Source organism: Hirundo rustica, chromosome 13, assembly GCF_015227805.2.
Source record: "Hirundo rustica isolate bHirRus1 chromosome 13, bHirRus1.pri.v3, whole genome shotgun sequence".
NCBI lineage: Eukaryota > Metazoa > Chordata > Aves > Passeriformes > Hirundinidae > Hirundo > Hirundo rustica.
Genome location: NC_053462.1, coordinates 5687350 through 5703898, shown reverse-complemented (window position 1 = coordinate 5703898; position 16549 = coordinate 5687350). Strand labels below are relative to the sequence as shown.

The window sequence follows — 16549 nt, the reverse complement described above, 5'->3', positions numbered from 1 at the left end:
GCCCGGCCGGGGAGCGCCATGGCCCAGCCGCAGCCGGCAGAGCCCGGCACCGCGCCCGCCGGGCCGGAGCTGCCGGCGGGGAGCGGCCCCGTGCAGATCCGAGTGGCCGTCCAGGCGGCCGCCGAGGAGGACGAGGAGGACGAGGAAGAGGAGGCGGGCGGCGGAGCGCCGTGCCCCAGCTGCAGCGAGGAGGACTCGGGGCGGTGCGGGCGCTCCAGGTGAGCCCCCGGGCAGGGGCTCCGGCGGCGGGGCCGCTGCGCGGGCGGGGCTGTGCGGGGCGAGCGGCGGGGCCCCCGCGGACACCCCCGCAACGGAGCGGGCCCGGCTGATGCAACGCCGAGGGGCGGGTGGGAGACGCTGGAAACCCTCCAGCGGGGACACCCGGCGGCCGGAGGGAGCTGCCTCCGCACCGCTGGCTCCGCCCGGGCTGCGTCCCACCCGCCCCCGACGGGACTGCCGGGCCCGGGGTTCCCCGCAGCCAGAAGCGCCCGGCTGCGATGCCCCCGACATTTCCAATCCACCGCGTTTTACAAAAAGATTTGGGGGGTTAGTTGTAGCTGTGTTTTGGAGTTTTGCTTTGGGGTTTGATGTTTTGAGGGTTTTTCCCTCTTTTTGCTCGTTTTGGCTTAGTGGCCTGAAATAGTTCTGATGCTTACCGGAATCTCCTACTTGTAAAAGAAACATCCAGGATTTTTGTGCCAGGAAACTGCAGAGAGACAAAGCTCTACTAGTTGTAGCTCATCCTGTGGTTTGTACCAAAGCTGCAGATGGAATCATAAATTGTCACGTAAAGACTTAGGTACAGTAGCAAGAAATCCAGTATTCTGTTTGAACATTTATTGTTTCTAATTGATTTTCTAGGTTCATACCTAGCATTGACTCAGAATGAACTGCAATGTATAATTTTAAGTTACAGAGGGGTAGTAGGGGAGTGAGAAATTTTCTGTAGCTGCCAAAATTGCCAACTGTGGACTACAGAAACAGGGTTGAACACGGATAGCTAGGCACAGTTAAGGTTTTTAAACTGAGTCAGCTTAGTTATCCCACAGTCACATGTTAATGTTGTATTTTTATAAATATGTACAGCAGCCTACAGTATTGCATTCCAATTACTGATTTCTTAAAATCGGGATATTATTTACATTTGTTATCTATTATATTATTACTTGTGAAGAGCTTCTAGCCCTAGCCTAGACTAGGAAAAAAAAAAAAAAGGTTATTTTTTCAAGCTTTGAAAGACAATAGCTACTCTTAAATGTCACTTGTTTAATCTTCTGCAGTAGGTGCTGTCTTCAGAAACGTGTTGATGTATGCTCAGTTCTTGTGGAGGTTGCCTTTTTGTAAATGGCCTCCTCCTGATGCAGGAAAGGCCAGAGGTGTTGCCATGGAGAGAACTCTAAAGCCTCCGAATCCAAAGTAGGTGAATGGAGTTTAGACGTGCTTCTGCCATTTACATAGAACCTCACCTAAGGATTTCCTTTTTGGGAATGCAGCATCTGGTAGGAAATTATTTACAAACATTTAGAAAATTATTAGGGATGATCTAAAACTGCTGGGAATGAGCCATGTCACTCTCCAGCCGAATCTTGCGGACAACTTGCCATCAGTAGGCACCCAGTAACGTATTCACATTTTTGTTGACAAACGACTGCCCTTGAGTGATTGTACTCTTGGAATTAGATTGCCACATAATGCTTATTAATACAATACTGCATTCATTTGGAGCTAAAAATTTTCAGAAGGTTAGACACTATCCAAACTATTTAATATATTATTTGTTAGTCTTGATATTCAAAATTCCAAATCTGCTCTCTCTGTAGATATGTTTAGTTTCTTGTATGACTAATGGCCAGATGAGTCACCATGTTAAAAGATTGTTTTTCATTCTGTTTTACAAGCATATCATCACAAAGCTCCAAATAAAAAAATAAAGTTGTGAATAACTACTAGGGTTTGGTTCTTTGTCAATGTTGACTGAAATTATTTATCAACTACTTTTGTAGTACAGTTGATACCCTAGAGGTGCTACCAGTTGATCATCATCACAAATTAATATGGAGCTAGATACAAATTTCTGCATTTATTGTAGGTAGGTGCTATTTGCATACAGCATTTAGTGAGAGCTGTTGTAAGAGCCCCTAAGATTTTGTAAAAGCTGCCGAACATAGAAATAGTGTATAGGTCAAATTGTGATCAATGTTTGAGAGGTGAAATGAGGCCCGTTTCACCCTGATTCAGTGTGTTAACGCTGCAGGTAGGGATGGTGCCGATCTCTGCAAACACGCAATTCAGTTTTGTTGTTTTCCAAAGCACAACACTTCTTTTTGTCTCTAAACAAACACCTGCAAATATCTGTCCTAATAAATCCCTGAAACAAATGTAAGTCCTATCCTGAACTAAAGGCAAGCTTTTCCTAGCAGAGTGTGGATTTGTAAAAAGGCGTAAATGTTCCAAGCTTCTTTTACCCAGACTAATTCTGAATCAGTAGTAAATGAAGTAGTGGGAAATGATTATCATGAATGAAAAACAGCATTGGTTTTTGCTCCCTTCTGAAACCAGCATGCACAGTTGGGCACTAGATATTTTTTACCATCCTACTCATAACTTCATCTATTATCCTCCACTTCTGGCTTTGCCAAATAACAAATCCTTTGTCTTGCTCTCTCATTCTTGCCATTACTTTGAACCGTACCCTATTAAAGGCTAGGGAGATTTTTAACAGGGAGACTTCAAGGACTGTGCAAGTGAGTATCCACATATATCTGATGCGTTGCCTTATCATCAGAAGAACCATAACGACTAAGTGTACTGTAAGCTTCAAAAAGCCAGGTCCCAGAGAACTGTAAGTTGTGCCAGCAGCAGGCACAGCTCCTGTGCAGAGCCCACTGACCCAACCACTCTGCAGGCAGCAGCACAGCTGCAGCACTGCAGCCACCGCCCCCAGCACCCCTGGACAGAACTGCCCAGGGCAGGGCATCCAGCAGGCTGCATCCTCCCTGCCACATCGGCCTCACAGCACCTTCTCCTAAGGATTTCAAAGCCTGCAAAAGCCAATTGGGATAATTTTGGGGAAATGCATGGCTCCTTTTATTGCTAACTTATCTGGGAGACCAAGCTAGCTAATACATGATTTATGGGGTACTTAGTGGATGATTTTATTTAACAGAAACATTCGTGATGATCCCACAACAAAACTAGACCGCTAACAGCTTGAAAAAATGACTCTGACTTAAGATGGACTGGTCCATTATAGTCACCTGTAAATGGAAATTTCTATTTCAGCAACAAACATATTGCTGTAACTGCACGTGGCAAAGACATTTACCTTGAATCCATGGCTGCAGTATTTTTTTGAGGAATAGGATGCTCAACAATGCTCCATTTTGCCCAGATAACAGGGTGGGAGGTAAAGACAAGAAATGAGAATTACTTCTTAGGAACCTGCATGTGCGCATATAAACCTGTTCCTGAGATGGCAGTTTAGCCCCTGTGGTAAACTGCTGGTTATGTTACTCTGTCACTCTGGAAGTGACCTGTAAAATGTGCAACAGCCCTGTCAGTCCTTCTTACACCCCGGATATCAGCTCCTGCATTCATGCAGTGAAGAAGCTTAAGAAATCACAACTGCATCAAGTCAGAATATTAATTCTCTAGTATGCGACACTACCCATAAAGCACATAAAAGTCAGGCCTATGTTTAATAGCTTCATATTGAAAAATATAACACTGTCACTAGAGGAACTTTGTATAGTACCAAGTGCCAGTGAACCTTCATTTCATGTTTTGGTGGAGGATTTGAGTTGGCAGCGCTTTCAAGCCATTAGTGTAGATGTCTCATTGTTCTGCACTGAGATCAGCTTTTGGAATGAGCTCAAGAACTTGACTCCTTATGCTGGCTGAAAAGCTTCATCCTCTGAGCTAGCCTGCTGGCTGAGCTGGGTGGGTGATACCTGTCCAGTGCCCTCATCTAAAGTCACTTGGAACCAGCAAAATGGTTATGCCCTTTCATTTTGAAAGGCTATTTGAATCCACTAACAGAAGATGAAGATCTGTTGATAAAATGATTTCACTGTTTTCCAGTGGTGGGGAAAATGATGATGACTCTGACCAGAACTGGAAACCACCAGAAAATGACCTGATCCAGAAATTAATAGCACAGATTGAATACTACTTCTCAGACGAGAACCTTGAGAAAGATGCCTTCCTTCTGAAGCATGTGAGAAGAAATAAGATGGGCTATGTCAGTGTTAAACTCCTCACTTCATTTAAGAAGGTAAGCTAGCTTTTTAAGACTTGAAGGGTCTCATGCAAGCCTGATGATCTAAAAACAGTAGAAGAGATTAAAGTAACATTTTATATAGGCAACTTTATAGTCTTTATCTGCCTTGTTTTGCTATGATGGTTAGGTTTATACTGCTGAACTTGATGATTGGCTAGGGAAATCATTGGCTTAAAAGCCTGTATACTTTTAAATTGTCATTCTTGGAGACAAGAAGATATTAGGTGAAATTAATTTCCACAGCAACTACTCATGAACAGCTGGGTAGTCCTGGCAAAGTTACATTCCTGTCTCTGAGAACCAACAGTGAATGACTTCTGGAGGGAGAACCAAAAATGAAGAGCAGTATAAAGTATCTGGTAACAAAAGTCCCACAAATGTGAAGTGAGTTTTATTCTTTTTTCTCCTTACATTAGAAAGACCTATGTAAATCTGTATGTAACTGATTTCTAGAATTACACTAGAAACACTTTGTCAAGATTCTATATCTCATAATTTTGCAGAGTTATTCTGTCTAGAAGTTAAGGCACTCAATTTCTTTAGACCACTTCAAACAGATTATATTGGTAACAGATAAACTCTTTATAAACATTTAATGAAAATGCAAAAGTCTGGGGTGTTTTTCAGACTGAGATTTTTGAGGGAGGAAAGATCAGTTCAATACAATGAAGACCTAAACTGAACAAAACTTCTTGTTTGGCAAATGTAACCTCCCTGGAACATGCATTTTGATCATGGTTCAGGCCTAGATGTGGAATGACCACGCACTACTTGAGCAGGCTGTCAGATGTAATGAAGACTTCCAGTTTGAGCTTTAGTGCCAGTTCCTGTTTTCATTTGATTCAACAGGACATAAGCTTTAGAGGACCTCAGTGATACCCACCATAGCATGAAAACTGTTTACTTTCTCACTAAGTGTGCTACATGAAACTTAAATCCAGGGTTCTCTTTGTAGACTGAAGCCTGCATCTGCCTTAAAATTCAGTGATTATCTTGATTGGGTTTGCTCAGTTGTGGTGCTTAACCTGTGTCTGTCCCAAAGGTGAAACACCTTACCCGTGACTGGAGAACCACAGCCTATGCACTGAAGTACTCGAACACTCTGGAACTCAACGATGATAACAAAAAGGTTCGAAGAAATACTCCAGTTCCAGTGTTTCCAAGTGAAAATGTCCCTACCAGGATGCTACTGGTATACGATATCCACATGATCTCTGAGCTGCAGGCCCTTAACAAAGAAGAAAACGGATGCATGCAAGAAAGGATAATGGAGCATCTCCTCAAAGCCTTTGTAAGTTTTGGTGTAATTTCATCAGTTCGTATCCTCAAGCCTGGCAGGGATCTCCCACCTGATATCAGGAGGGTCAGCAATCGGTACACGCAGCTGGGAACCCAGGAATGTGCAATTATCGAATTTGAAGAAGTAGAAGCTGCCGTACGTGCTCATGATTTCATGTGTGCTGAAAACAAAGAGACCGGCATGAAAGTTGTCCTAATAGGCATGAAACCACCAAAGAAAAAAGTGCCCAAAGACAAGAGTCGCGATGAAGATACCAGCAAGAGCCTTAAGAAGACTCGATCCCTTAATAAGAGAGTTGAGGAGCTTCAGTTTGCTGGTGATGAATCTTCAGCAAACAGCTCTTCTGACCCAGAGAGCAATCCTACGTCACCGCTGTCAGGACGCAAACGTACCACAACAAATACTACATGTAATTTGAGCCCCATCATCCACCCAACCAACCATTTGAGTCCCAATATGTCACCCAGATCAAGTCCTCGGAACAGTCCATCTTCACTAAGAAAAGTAACCAAAAAATCTCCGCTGGCTGAAGACAGCAAGCTTAACCCAAGCACTAGCCCTGAAATTCCAAGGAAACACACTGATTATTCCTCAGATAGCAGCATCACTCCTTCTGGGAGTCCCTGGGTGCAGAGAAGAAAAGCCCAAACCCTGACACAAGAGAAGAGCCCTGTCAGCAGTCCCATGTTGGTTCGGAAAATACAAAATGCGGACGGTCTCCCTGTAGGGGTGCTGCGGCTGCCTAAAGGTCCTGACGGCACCAAAGGATTCCACAATGGCTGCGAAAGAAGGAAGGCTATGAAGGGTGAATAGACTATTCTTTAAAAACAGTTTCACAAATCAGCCAACTGCTGGTGACCGAGCCTGGTGAGAAACTGTCGCTTGAGTGACTCAGTTAAGTCAGTATTTAATTTTAAAACCTTTTGTATTTATATAGAGACTTTATCATTTGTATATTTGTATATTTTCTTCACAGAATAGATGAGACTGGAAGGCATCTCTGGAGATTGCCCAGTCCACCTCCTTTGCTGAAGCTACAAGTCACTGATAGGTTTGAATACCTGCAAGGACAGACTCCCCAGCCTGTCTGGGTGATGTGTTCCCATGTTCAACCACTCACACAGAACCAGTCTGTGCCCCTTTTCCTGTTACTGGGTATCGCTGAGAAGTGCCTGGCTCCATCTTCTTTACTTCTTCTCATCAGATATTTAAAAACCATGATGAGATCCTCCCCAAGAGCCCTCTCCACTCCAATCTAACCAGTGCCTGCTTTCTAGGCCTCACAGGAGGGACGTGCCAGCCTTTTAATCAGCTGAATCACCTAGCTAATGTAGGGCCCTTAACCTGCATCCATTCTCTTTAATGTATTACTTTGAAACACCTAAATATTTAAGCAGGCATATAAATCATTGATGTAAGTACATTTGCCAAGCTAGGATCCTGAGGAGCAGTGTGTACTTATGCTTTAGTGGTTGTATTATGAAAAGCTATGGAATGTTACCAGTCTCATCAGAAGGAGCTGAGGTCTTGAAGACTTCCTGTGCTTTCCTCAGAAGGAACCAAGAAACCAATGCCACAGTGAGCAGCTGCTCTCACGTACATCACCAAAGCAGTATTGTTCAACAGGACCAGTGTGCATTTTCACGAGTAAAGACTCTGAGCACTGGAGACTGCTCTGTAAGTGTTCTCTTGTATAAGCAGATGGAAATAAAAATATTAACTCTAGATCTATTTTGTTTACTTTAAAAATAAGTTGAGGTGCACATGAATAGAAAACTTAAACCTCATCTTACACCACATGAAATTCTAGTAGCAGTTACTCAAAACTTCCATTGCATTCAGAGAAAAAGTTTTCTCTGCCCCATAACTGATGGGTGGTGATGCTTCACTCTCACAGTCATTTTTATACAGTATTATAAACTAAACAGTGGTTATGTCACTGCTAACTCAGAATTTGACAAACAGGCTCAGCAAGAAGTGCTTAAATTAAAGTTAATTATAATGCTACATTAAGTCAAAGAAGGAAACGGCAGTTTTACTTGTAGAAAGTTAAACTCCGGAAAACTAGCCCAGGGATAGTAAGTGTTTCAAGTTGCAATGGTCAGCTTGGGAACTGTGCATAACAAAGGTGTGATCACCTCATCAGATGGTGATTCTTCATTCCAAAAGTCCACATCCTGTCCAACTTCCTAAGCGTAACCTTTCTGCTGCGTAAATAACTGCAGTAACACACAGTTGGACTCCTATATACAGAAATCCAAGTTCTGTGTGTTGCTCTTCAGCCACTCAGGTACATTCCTGGTTCTTTCACTGCACACAAATGGAATCCTCCAGGTGACCTCCCGACTCCCATGACACAAACTGCAGCACGTGCACCCTCACAGACTTTGTGAGCTCTCAGCACCAGAACACACGGGCAGGTGTTTGGAGAGGGCAGAGTGAACCCTGTGGCTGCCCAGGGCAGGGAGAGCCAGGGGCTGCCAGGGGAGAGGCTGGCAGGCAGCACTCACCCCACAGAATCCTGCTTCTCTTCTGTACGGCTCAAACACACACACGCACACCTTGAAGTGGTGGTTTCAAAAACATGGAGCTTGAGGCTATTTTTATTGCCTTTTTTACACAACAAACAGCAATTCTAAAAATCATTTTAAGAATGAGGCCACTTTGCCCAGTAACTCAGTTACTGAAGGCATTCGAGATTCTTAAGTGACCAGGGCATCAGCAGAGACCCCCAATTTGTTAGGTGAAATTGCTGTGATTGCTACTCGATCCACAGCAGTTTCAGTCATACATGTACAACAATAAAAACAGATACAATTAATGCCTTGAGATAAATATTTCATTCTCCCTGAGTTTGTTTCTGTCTTCACATTCAATCAACAGCTCAAAACCTAAAAACAATACAAACCCCCAAAATACACACCACACATTCAAACTGCTTGGCGGAATGCTGCCAACAGAGATGTTTTAAACACCAACTGCTCTGCCTTCATTTTGTTCCAGCTCTCAAACGTTTATATTATGATAACATATTTCAACTAAGTATTTTTTAAAATGTAATATCAGCTAAAAGAGAAACAAAGTGACAACACATTTGGCATTTTAGTCACTGGTTGAGAGCCCTTCCCATCTACCAAAAGAACATTTACTTCTGTCCCTAGTAACAAAGGATGCATTCCAGTTGCCTTCACCACACACAGGCAGTTCATGGCTGGGTTTAAAACCCTGAGGTTTGAAAAAAGCTGAAGACTTCAGTAAAAAAAGCTTATTAACTCAGCGAATACACCCGAGCTACTTAGGACAACAGCTGGATTAATCAAACAGAGCTGGCTTTAACTTACACCATTGTTCCCTTAGCTTGGATTTTACTGCATTTGAAGCAAAAATATAGTTGATTGATTCATAGGAAAGATCCCACATCTGTGATCGAGTCAGGTTAAATGTTTTGGCAACCAGCTCATATTCTTGCGATAGATCAGTTGCAAAGACGCCTTTATCATCAGTCTGAAGTTAAATTGAAAGGAGAGAAATAAAAAAAAAATAGTTTAAATTAGTTCCTCTATATCAAAAACCATTTTTTCTATACATACAAGCCAGTTTTATCTTGCTGTCTCACATTTTATTCCACTGCTCTTTCATCTGTGAATTCTTTATCTGCCCCTTTTTCACTAAAAATGAATAAATTATGCACACATAAAAGAAAACCTCTTAAAATGATGGCACGATTTATCAAGAAAATTGGATTTCCTACTAAAATTGCTAGAGAGATGTCTATCAAATGCTGCATATATTCAAGGTATGTCACTATGTGCAGGTCTCCTCATTTCTCTTTTCCCCAGATAACCACAGTGCTATAAAAAATATATATATATACACACACACAGACAGAGTTGGACAATGCTATGGATTATGGGGGTTAAACTAACAGGATAACAGTAAAACCCTGCCAGTGGCAGCAGAAAGTACTTTGCACCTTCAATGCTTAAAGACCTTAATGAGTTATCAAGAGAATGCAGGAGCTCTCACCCAGGAAAGCACAAGTGCACATGCATGCACTGGAGCCATGGGTTTTCAGAGAAATCTGTCATTGTGCAAAGAGCTATGAAGTTTGCTGCTTGTACAGCTGATCATCTTATCCCACAGAAAAAAAGGCCTAGCTTTACAATAGAACTAAGATAGATACTACCAATTCCCATTTGGGATTAAAAGCATTTCTCAAACAGAACATTATGATTTCCTAAAAGCGAATGATTTGCTACAAGGTCAGAAGGTGTAAGTCAGTTCTCATCCATAAATAGAGAAAGACTTCTCCAACTTCACAAGTTTAGCCCTCTGCCTAAATACATACTTAAAAATCAAAAAACTCACACAAAGCACTGCAGGATGGCCCATGCTGTACCAGTATCCAAAATGGTGTTTCTCACAGGAAGGCACTGTCTGAGATTTTATGTTTGATGTCATGCAAAACTCTAAGAGAAAAACAGAAAAAGAAACGAGGACATATATTAAAACAAGAGGCATGTTAATTGACTTAGAAAGGTCCTGAATAAAAATGAAAATCAGCTACTGTTGTTTCCTTGATTTTCTACACTTCTTCGGTAATTTCTTTTGAGAAAAGTTTGCAAATCAATTTCTTTGGGCTATAAAATTTAGGGAGCTTGCAAACCAGGTACAGAACCACCACATACTTTTGTACAGTAATGACAAACTATGATTTGGTTTTTCTTCCATTTGAGACATCAGCTGTTGTCTGCTGCCACAGAGGTGCCATAAAACCCCACAAGTGTCATGAGTGTACCTTTATGGGCAAGTCTCGTTGCCATGTTTGTCCAGGTCACCTCTGGTCAGAGACAAACTGCTGTCACTAGATCAGCAGTGCATATCCTGTTCTGATATCCAGAAATCAAGCCATGGTAAACACTTTTTCCCTTACCAATAGGTATATGATTCTGTTGAACCAGTGACACTATCTCTTCAGAACCTGCTGCTGTGGAGTTGAGAAATGTTCCATGTCCAATTCTGTCAGGAGGCAGACCCAGGAGAATCTTGGTCTCCTCTTCTTGATTTGGAATCTAGAGAGGATATATTTCACATTCTATCAAGGCAGCATAAAACAGCACATTGTATAATTTCAATGGACTTTCAGTGCCACTTTCACAGCATCTCTTATCCAAAATAAAGTGTTAGTGAAATAGAAACAAGTATAAATATGCTGATGACATATGTCCTGCTTAATTTCCTGAAAAAATAACTACCTTCAGTATTTCTTGGACTTCTCAGAGCCAATTCCAGCCACCATTTGAGCAGAAGCCCAACTCTTTCTACTGATACCAGTGGAACTAACAGAGCTCACTGCTCATGAATCTGTGTGGATTTCACTACACATGATAATATCAGGAAGAAAGCACAGGATCTCTTAGAAAGCTCCTAATTTCAATTTCACACCTAAACCCGCAATACATATCGTACAGGAAGCAATAATCTGGCTGCTCCGATTTAGAACAAAAGGTTGAAGATTTCTCTTGGTTTTCTTGTCTCTTGTCAAATGCCCCAAACATTTAATACTTTGGCCTGAGAAGTTCAAAATGCAGAGAAGGTAATTCTAGTTCCTTCGAGATTTTCACAAAATGGCAATTACAGAGAAGCACCAAAATAAAAAAAAAAAACCAAACACCTTTTACCTCAGAAAGATGCAGTGCCAGCTTCAGACCCGCTTTTTTTGCTTCTGAGAGCGGTTCCAAGAAATCTTGACCATGTCCTGCCTGGAAAACAGGGACACATCACTATTCTACAGCTTATTGACAAAATCTTTGTCATTACTATAATTAAGATGTCTATAGCAATATCCAAAGACTACAGTCACATTTAATTATTCCACTTTTCCACTTCAGTATGGAATGTAGCACAAACAACCCTCTGCCATCTGGTTTAGACCAAGGGATCAAACACCAGCAGCTCAGATGATGCCTAACATTACAAGCCAATTGTCTTGATTTTGATACCTTTTACACAGCTACCACCTAGAGCTATTTCACTTCAGCTTGACAGCTGTCCTCAAACATTTTTGCTTTCTTAATACAACATGAGCATTTGGTGTAGCTAAATAAAATTTAAACTATTGACAACTTGCCTCCACCCACTTAATTTGACTGGGACAACTCAGGTACAAACACTTCCCAGATAAACACTGCTTTTCAATGGTTGTTTTCTCAGCCACACACTAGTCTAAGGATTCTTTGTTAGAGTACCTGCCTCTACAGCAACAGGGATTAACCCAGTATCAATCCATTCCAGCTAGGCACAAAAATTGGACAAAAACTTGTGACAAAAAACTATGGTTAGAACCACCTGCTGTTACACAACATTTTACACTTATCTTCAAGAACAGACCAAAAAATCAAAAACTTACAGTGGGATCACCACTGAGGTCAAGTCCTACTACAACCCCATCACTGGAAAGTAGGAACTCTTCAGCAAGTTTAACAGTCTGCTTAGCAACTGCTGGGCCATCTCTTCTGTTTATTGCTATTAACAGCCTGGGACAGAAATGTATTAAATTATTAAAATAAATTATTATTAAATTATATACAAGCTGTAAAATACCAGGAGTTCAAAAGACCTGATAACAACAATAAAATGGCACTTTATATCCTTCATGGCTCAATATAGAGTATTTGTATAGGAAACTGTTCTAGGAATGAAGGTACCAAAGTGCAGCGGGACACAAATAAGTAAGTTGGCCCATGACATGTAATACCACACATGAAGGATGAAAATTTTCCAGCTTTCATAATGAATCTAGTAAGGGTTGCTACTGAGGCTGTAAAAGACAGGAGAGCAAACTGTCTCCAAACAACCAGTGACACCTGAAACTTCTCAGCTGGTCAGGACCAGCTCCTCTTTACAGCACGCTGCTTGTACAGCTAATCAAACATTTTTGCAATGAAGCTAAGCTGTGAAAAAGGAGCCAATTCCATGAAAAACATGGAATGTTTTCCTGAAAATGTTGCAAAGAATGGACAGTCTTAGAGACGAGAGGTTTTATCCAGTTTTCTTCTTTAGCAGTAAAAGAGAAGATAAAGAGATAGGTTTCCATATGAATTACCTGTTTCCACTCCACGTAATCTGGTTTAAAAACAATTTTTGTTCCTATACTGATGGCTTGTAAACCTCTCTGCAAACATGACCAAGCATCAGACTACACAAAACCTTGAAACAGAGGTATTCCACATGCTTTATTTACCTTACATCTATATCCAAGCCTTCTTCTTGACACTGCTTTATACCCTCAAGTATAGTTTCAACATACATCCTTTTGGTCATACCTGCAAACACATGCACACGTTTGGAACAAACATATTTTAAATTATTTTTATTATATTGCAGACCCCGCTCTCTAGTTCCCTAAGTTTCATGTTGCACCTTTGATTTTAGACCATACAGTCTTCTAACCCATGTAATTCTAATTCTATCTGTAAATATAGCTTTACAGTGAAGCACAGATTTGAACTAAGCCTCCTCCTAAGCATGTGGAAAAATTAAAATGAGTTTGTGTAAACCAGAGAATCACAATACAGCTTCTATTATGTGTTTTTACTAAACCACAGCTAGACGAGAAAAACAAAATAACAAAAGTAAAATATATCAGTTATTAAAAATATTAGCAGACTCAGATGCCACACTCAAGTGAATAACCCAGTCTCGAGGGTCATAGAGTTATGACCAACACATTTTGGTCCTCAAAAATCTTATAGGAAAATTACATGCTTATACATGGTTAAATCTTAGCTTTCATATTTAAAAAATATTTTTATTGAGCCAACTAAATTTGACTGTACTTGTTATTAACACAGTCTCTAACTAAGTTCTGTAGTGCAAGAAGATCACAAATTAAAAACCAGAACAGACTATACCTGTGGAATTTTCTTCTCTTGGAGTGCTTCTCAATTCCAGATACTTGACACCATCATCAGCAAATTCTTTAATGATATCTTTAGTTATCTGATTAAGTAAAAGTATATTCAACATCATAAAAGTGATATTTATAATTAGTTATATTTTCCTTTATAACTAAAAGACCCAGTTATTTTTTGTTGTGAAACACTTGCAACGTTTTCAGGCCCAATGTGTTTTTAGTGGTCTTCATGCCTGTGGAAATGCTGGCACACAGAAGGCACCTTCAATGCCTTCAGGGACAGTGAAGAAAGTCCAAGTGTTTTACAATAATTATTCTGCCCTTCAGTTGAAAGGGACCATTGTTGATATTGCTACGTGGAACCCAATGCTCTTAATCCAACTGATTGTGACTGTGTGTATTGCTTGCTTGTTTTAGGTGAACTTTTAATTAATTTACCAGTAAAATATCTTCAGTCCTCGTGGTAACCTGATAGATGATCTGAAACATCTGAAAACATCTAAAACAAAATTTAAAAGATTAATTGGAAAGACACTGAATGAGTATTTAGGAAAAAAATCTGCATTCACAACAAAAGTTATTACTATCACAAAGCTTTCTGAAGGAAAAGGAAAACATGAAGTTTCTGAAAAATGAAACTATGGGAGTCAATTTTCTCTGAAAATCATATCTCAGTGAAAAATTTCAATCCTTTAAAGAAGGAATTAATCAACAAGAATTTTCCTTTTAGTTTGCAAGGACCTAAGAAATTACTCTGTAGATACAAACATCAAAAAAATCTATGAGATTATGCTGTAAAACTTAACATATTTTCTGCAGTTAGTGTGTAAGGCCACACATTCCTGTTTTCAACTTAATTAAAAAACCTTTGGTAAATGTTCATCACACACACGTATATACTCACTCATCTAAGGTTCTTTTCTTTCCTTTGTCAATCACAGTCATTCCATTCTGGATCTGAAGGTTTGGCTTCTGTGCCATGAGTTTCTTCATAGTAGCAGAACTGATGCAGCCATTCAAATGAGCATGGAGTTCCTACAGAAATAAAAATCCTATGGACTTACAAACAGGATGACTTCTCCACTTGGTTTGTCCTACTGTTCTCATATCCTACAGCAGGGTTTCACTCTGAGTTTGAAAGTAACAGTTATCTGTATTTTGGCTAATAATAACTTCCTTAGGCTTTTGCAAGCACCAGTTCAACTGAGAACTGTCCTATTTCTTTCCCCTCACTTGGTGGCTGCTGTTGGCACTGGTCTCTGTGGGAGCACAGCTGGCCCAGCAAAGAGCTCTCCAGACAATTCCTGGGGCGCTGTGATCCAAGGTGAGGAGGAAGCCAACAGCTGCCTCAGTACTACAAAAAGTACAGGAAGGATTCAAGAACTCCCCCCATCCCCTGCAAGTTAAATGTACATGTCATCATTCAAAAATAGCAACAGGTGTCTACCCACTCCCCTTCCTTTTGTTCATACTCTGTAGTTTAAACTCACACCAGAAATGTGGCAAGACTCTGCCACGAACAGCAACTGCAGTAACTGCACTCCTTTGCTGGAGGCCTCCTTCTGCCTGATTTCCTATTGACATCCTGGCTCCAAACCTATGATCCTCAGGCTCCTTCTTACCACCTGGCTCGTGAATTTATGGAATAGGTCTCTAGTGCCCTCCCAACTCATTTAAAACGTATCTAAAGCACCTACTTTGTTACCTACCTCTCCTCTCTCTGTACACATCCATTCTCTACAGGAAAAGAAACAGTCAATAAATACTTCTCTTCAAGTTTTACATTGGGAAACATTGAAATTGTAACTCCAACTACGCACCAGGAGCTGTGGCTGCTTAGAGCTTCTGGTGACTGAGCCAGATATACAATGCTGTAACTGCCTTATATTTTTCACATGCTTACAATTACCCCACACAATTCCACCAGGTATCAAACATACACCCTGAAAAGCAACTTAGTGAAAAGGAGCACCGGAACGCAAGGGCGGTGTGGTCTGAAGTGGGTTTGCCGGTGCCCCCGGGCACTCCCGTACGAGCTCTGTGCTGCAGTACGTGCCCTCGCGGTCTGCGGAGGGCGGCACGCGAACCCCGATAAATCCGCACGCACCCCGACGGAAGGCTTGCACTGATATGCCAGAAGTAAGGCACACCCTTGGGACATGGAGAGAAAGCGTTATCTGAGCCAGACTTCTCGGCTAGACTGAGGGGAAATAGGGCAAAAAGAGAAAATGAAGATCGCGCTCAACTGATTTAATTGCATTTAGCTTAGTCACTAAGGTCTGTACACAAACCGGACAGGCAAACACCCGACCGCATCTTGCGGCGGGGTTAGGCCCTCGGAAAACGCGCGTTTGGGAAGAACTCCGCGACAGCAGCAGCGCCTGTCGCTCTGTCCGTCTCTCTGTCCGCAGCCCGGTGCCGCCCGAGGGTCCGCGCCCGCCCCCCGCCGCTCACCGCTTTGGGCAGCCGCCGGTAGAAGCGCAGCTCCCGCTCGCGGTCCCGCGGTGCCGCCATGGCGGCTCCTGTGCCGGCGGGGCGGGGCGGGGCGGGACGAGCGGCGGCACCGCCCCGGCCCGGCCCCGGCCCGCCCCCGGCACCTGCACCGCGCGGGGCCGCGGCCGCCGCTCCGCCCGCCCCGCTGCGGACAAACACGGTCAGCACCAACGCCAGGAAAGCTGCGAGGCGCACTTTATTCAAGCGACAGCATTGCCAGCCCGACGGCACCGCGGTGCCACAGCAGCGGCCGCTCCGGCCCCGGGCGAGGAGCGCGCACGCACGGCTCGGCATTTACCGCGATTACACAAAGTTGTAGTTCTGTAATGGCACCGATCCGCTACATTATCGCGTGACAAAGTCCTAAGTGAGTAAACTCATCGATTATATTGCCAACCCTTTTTTAAAGTGATTTCGTAAGCTTGCTAGCACAAGAATAGGAACTGTAACTTTCACTGATATGCAGGTCCAACCCAACCAAAACCAAGTTATTCCGGAACAGTCAAAAAAATCTATTTGAATTATTTCATATCTAGCCTTTAGTGCTACTGCAGTCTAATTC

The 16549-nt window shown here is 42.2% G+C and overlaps 2 protein-coding genes across 4 annotated transcripts; one reads left to right on the top strand and one right to left on the bottom strand.

The window, feature by feature from the left end:
* The first annotated feature begins 18 nt into the window (after positions 1-18).
* LARP6 (La ribonucleoprotein 6, translational regulator) lies at positions 19-7304 on the top strand. Of its 2 annotated transcripts, XR_005702993.1 has the most exons (4): positions 19-218; positions 4081-4273; positions 5322-6446; positions 6556-7304. XR_005702993.1 is itself a non-coding variant. In XM_040077345.1 (3 exons), the coding sequence occupies exons 1-3, from the start codon at positions 19-21 to the stop codon at positions 6390-6392; spliced, it is 1464 nt and encodes a 487-aa protein (XP_039933279.1). In that variant the 3' UTR covers positions 6393-7304. The 2 variants fall into 2 exon arrangements, 1 of the variants encoding a protein (XP_039933279.1); XM_040077345.1 differs by having other exon boundaries at positions 5322-7304.
* An 843-nt stretch (positions 7305-8147) lies between these two features.
* Positions 8148-16025, bottom strand: ADAL (adenosine deaminase like). 2 transcript variants are annotated; one of them, XM_040077346.2, is made up of 10 exons: positions 15949-16025; positions 14399-14529; positions 13933-13993; positions 13493-13580; positions 12823-12904; positions 11989-12115; positions 11261-11341; positions 10513-10651; positions 9948-10048; positions 8148-9083 (listed from the first exon to the last, which is right to left on the bottom strand). In XM_040077346.2, the coding sequence occupies exons 1-10, from the start codon at positions 16006-16008 to the stop codon at positions 8892-8894; spliced, it is 1062 nt and encodes a 353-aa protein (XP_039933280.1). In that variant the 5' UTR covers positions 16009-16025; the 3' UTR covers positions 8148-8891. The 2 variants fall into 2 exon arrangements, with proteins under 2 accessions (XP_039933280.1, XP_039933281.1); XM_040077347.1 differs by lacking the exon at positions 15949-16025 and adding an exon at positions 15204-15239.
* Positions 16026-16549: the final 524 nt, after the last annotated feature.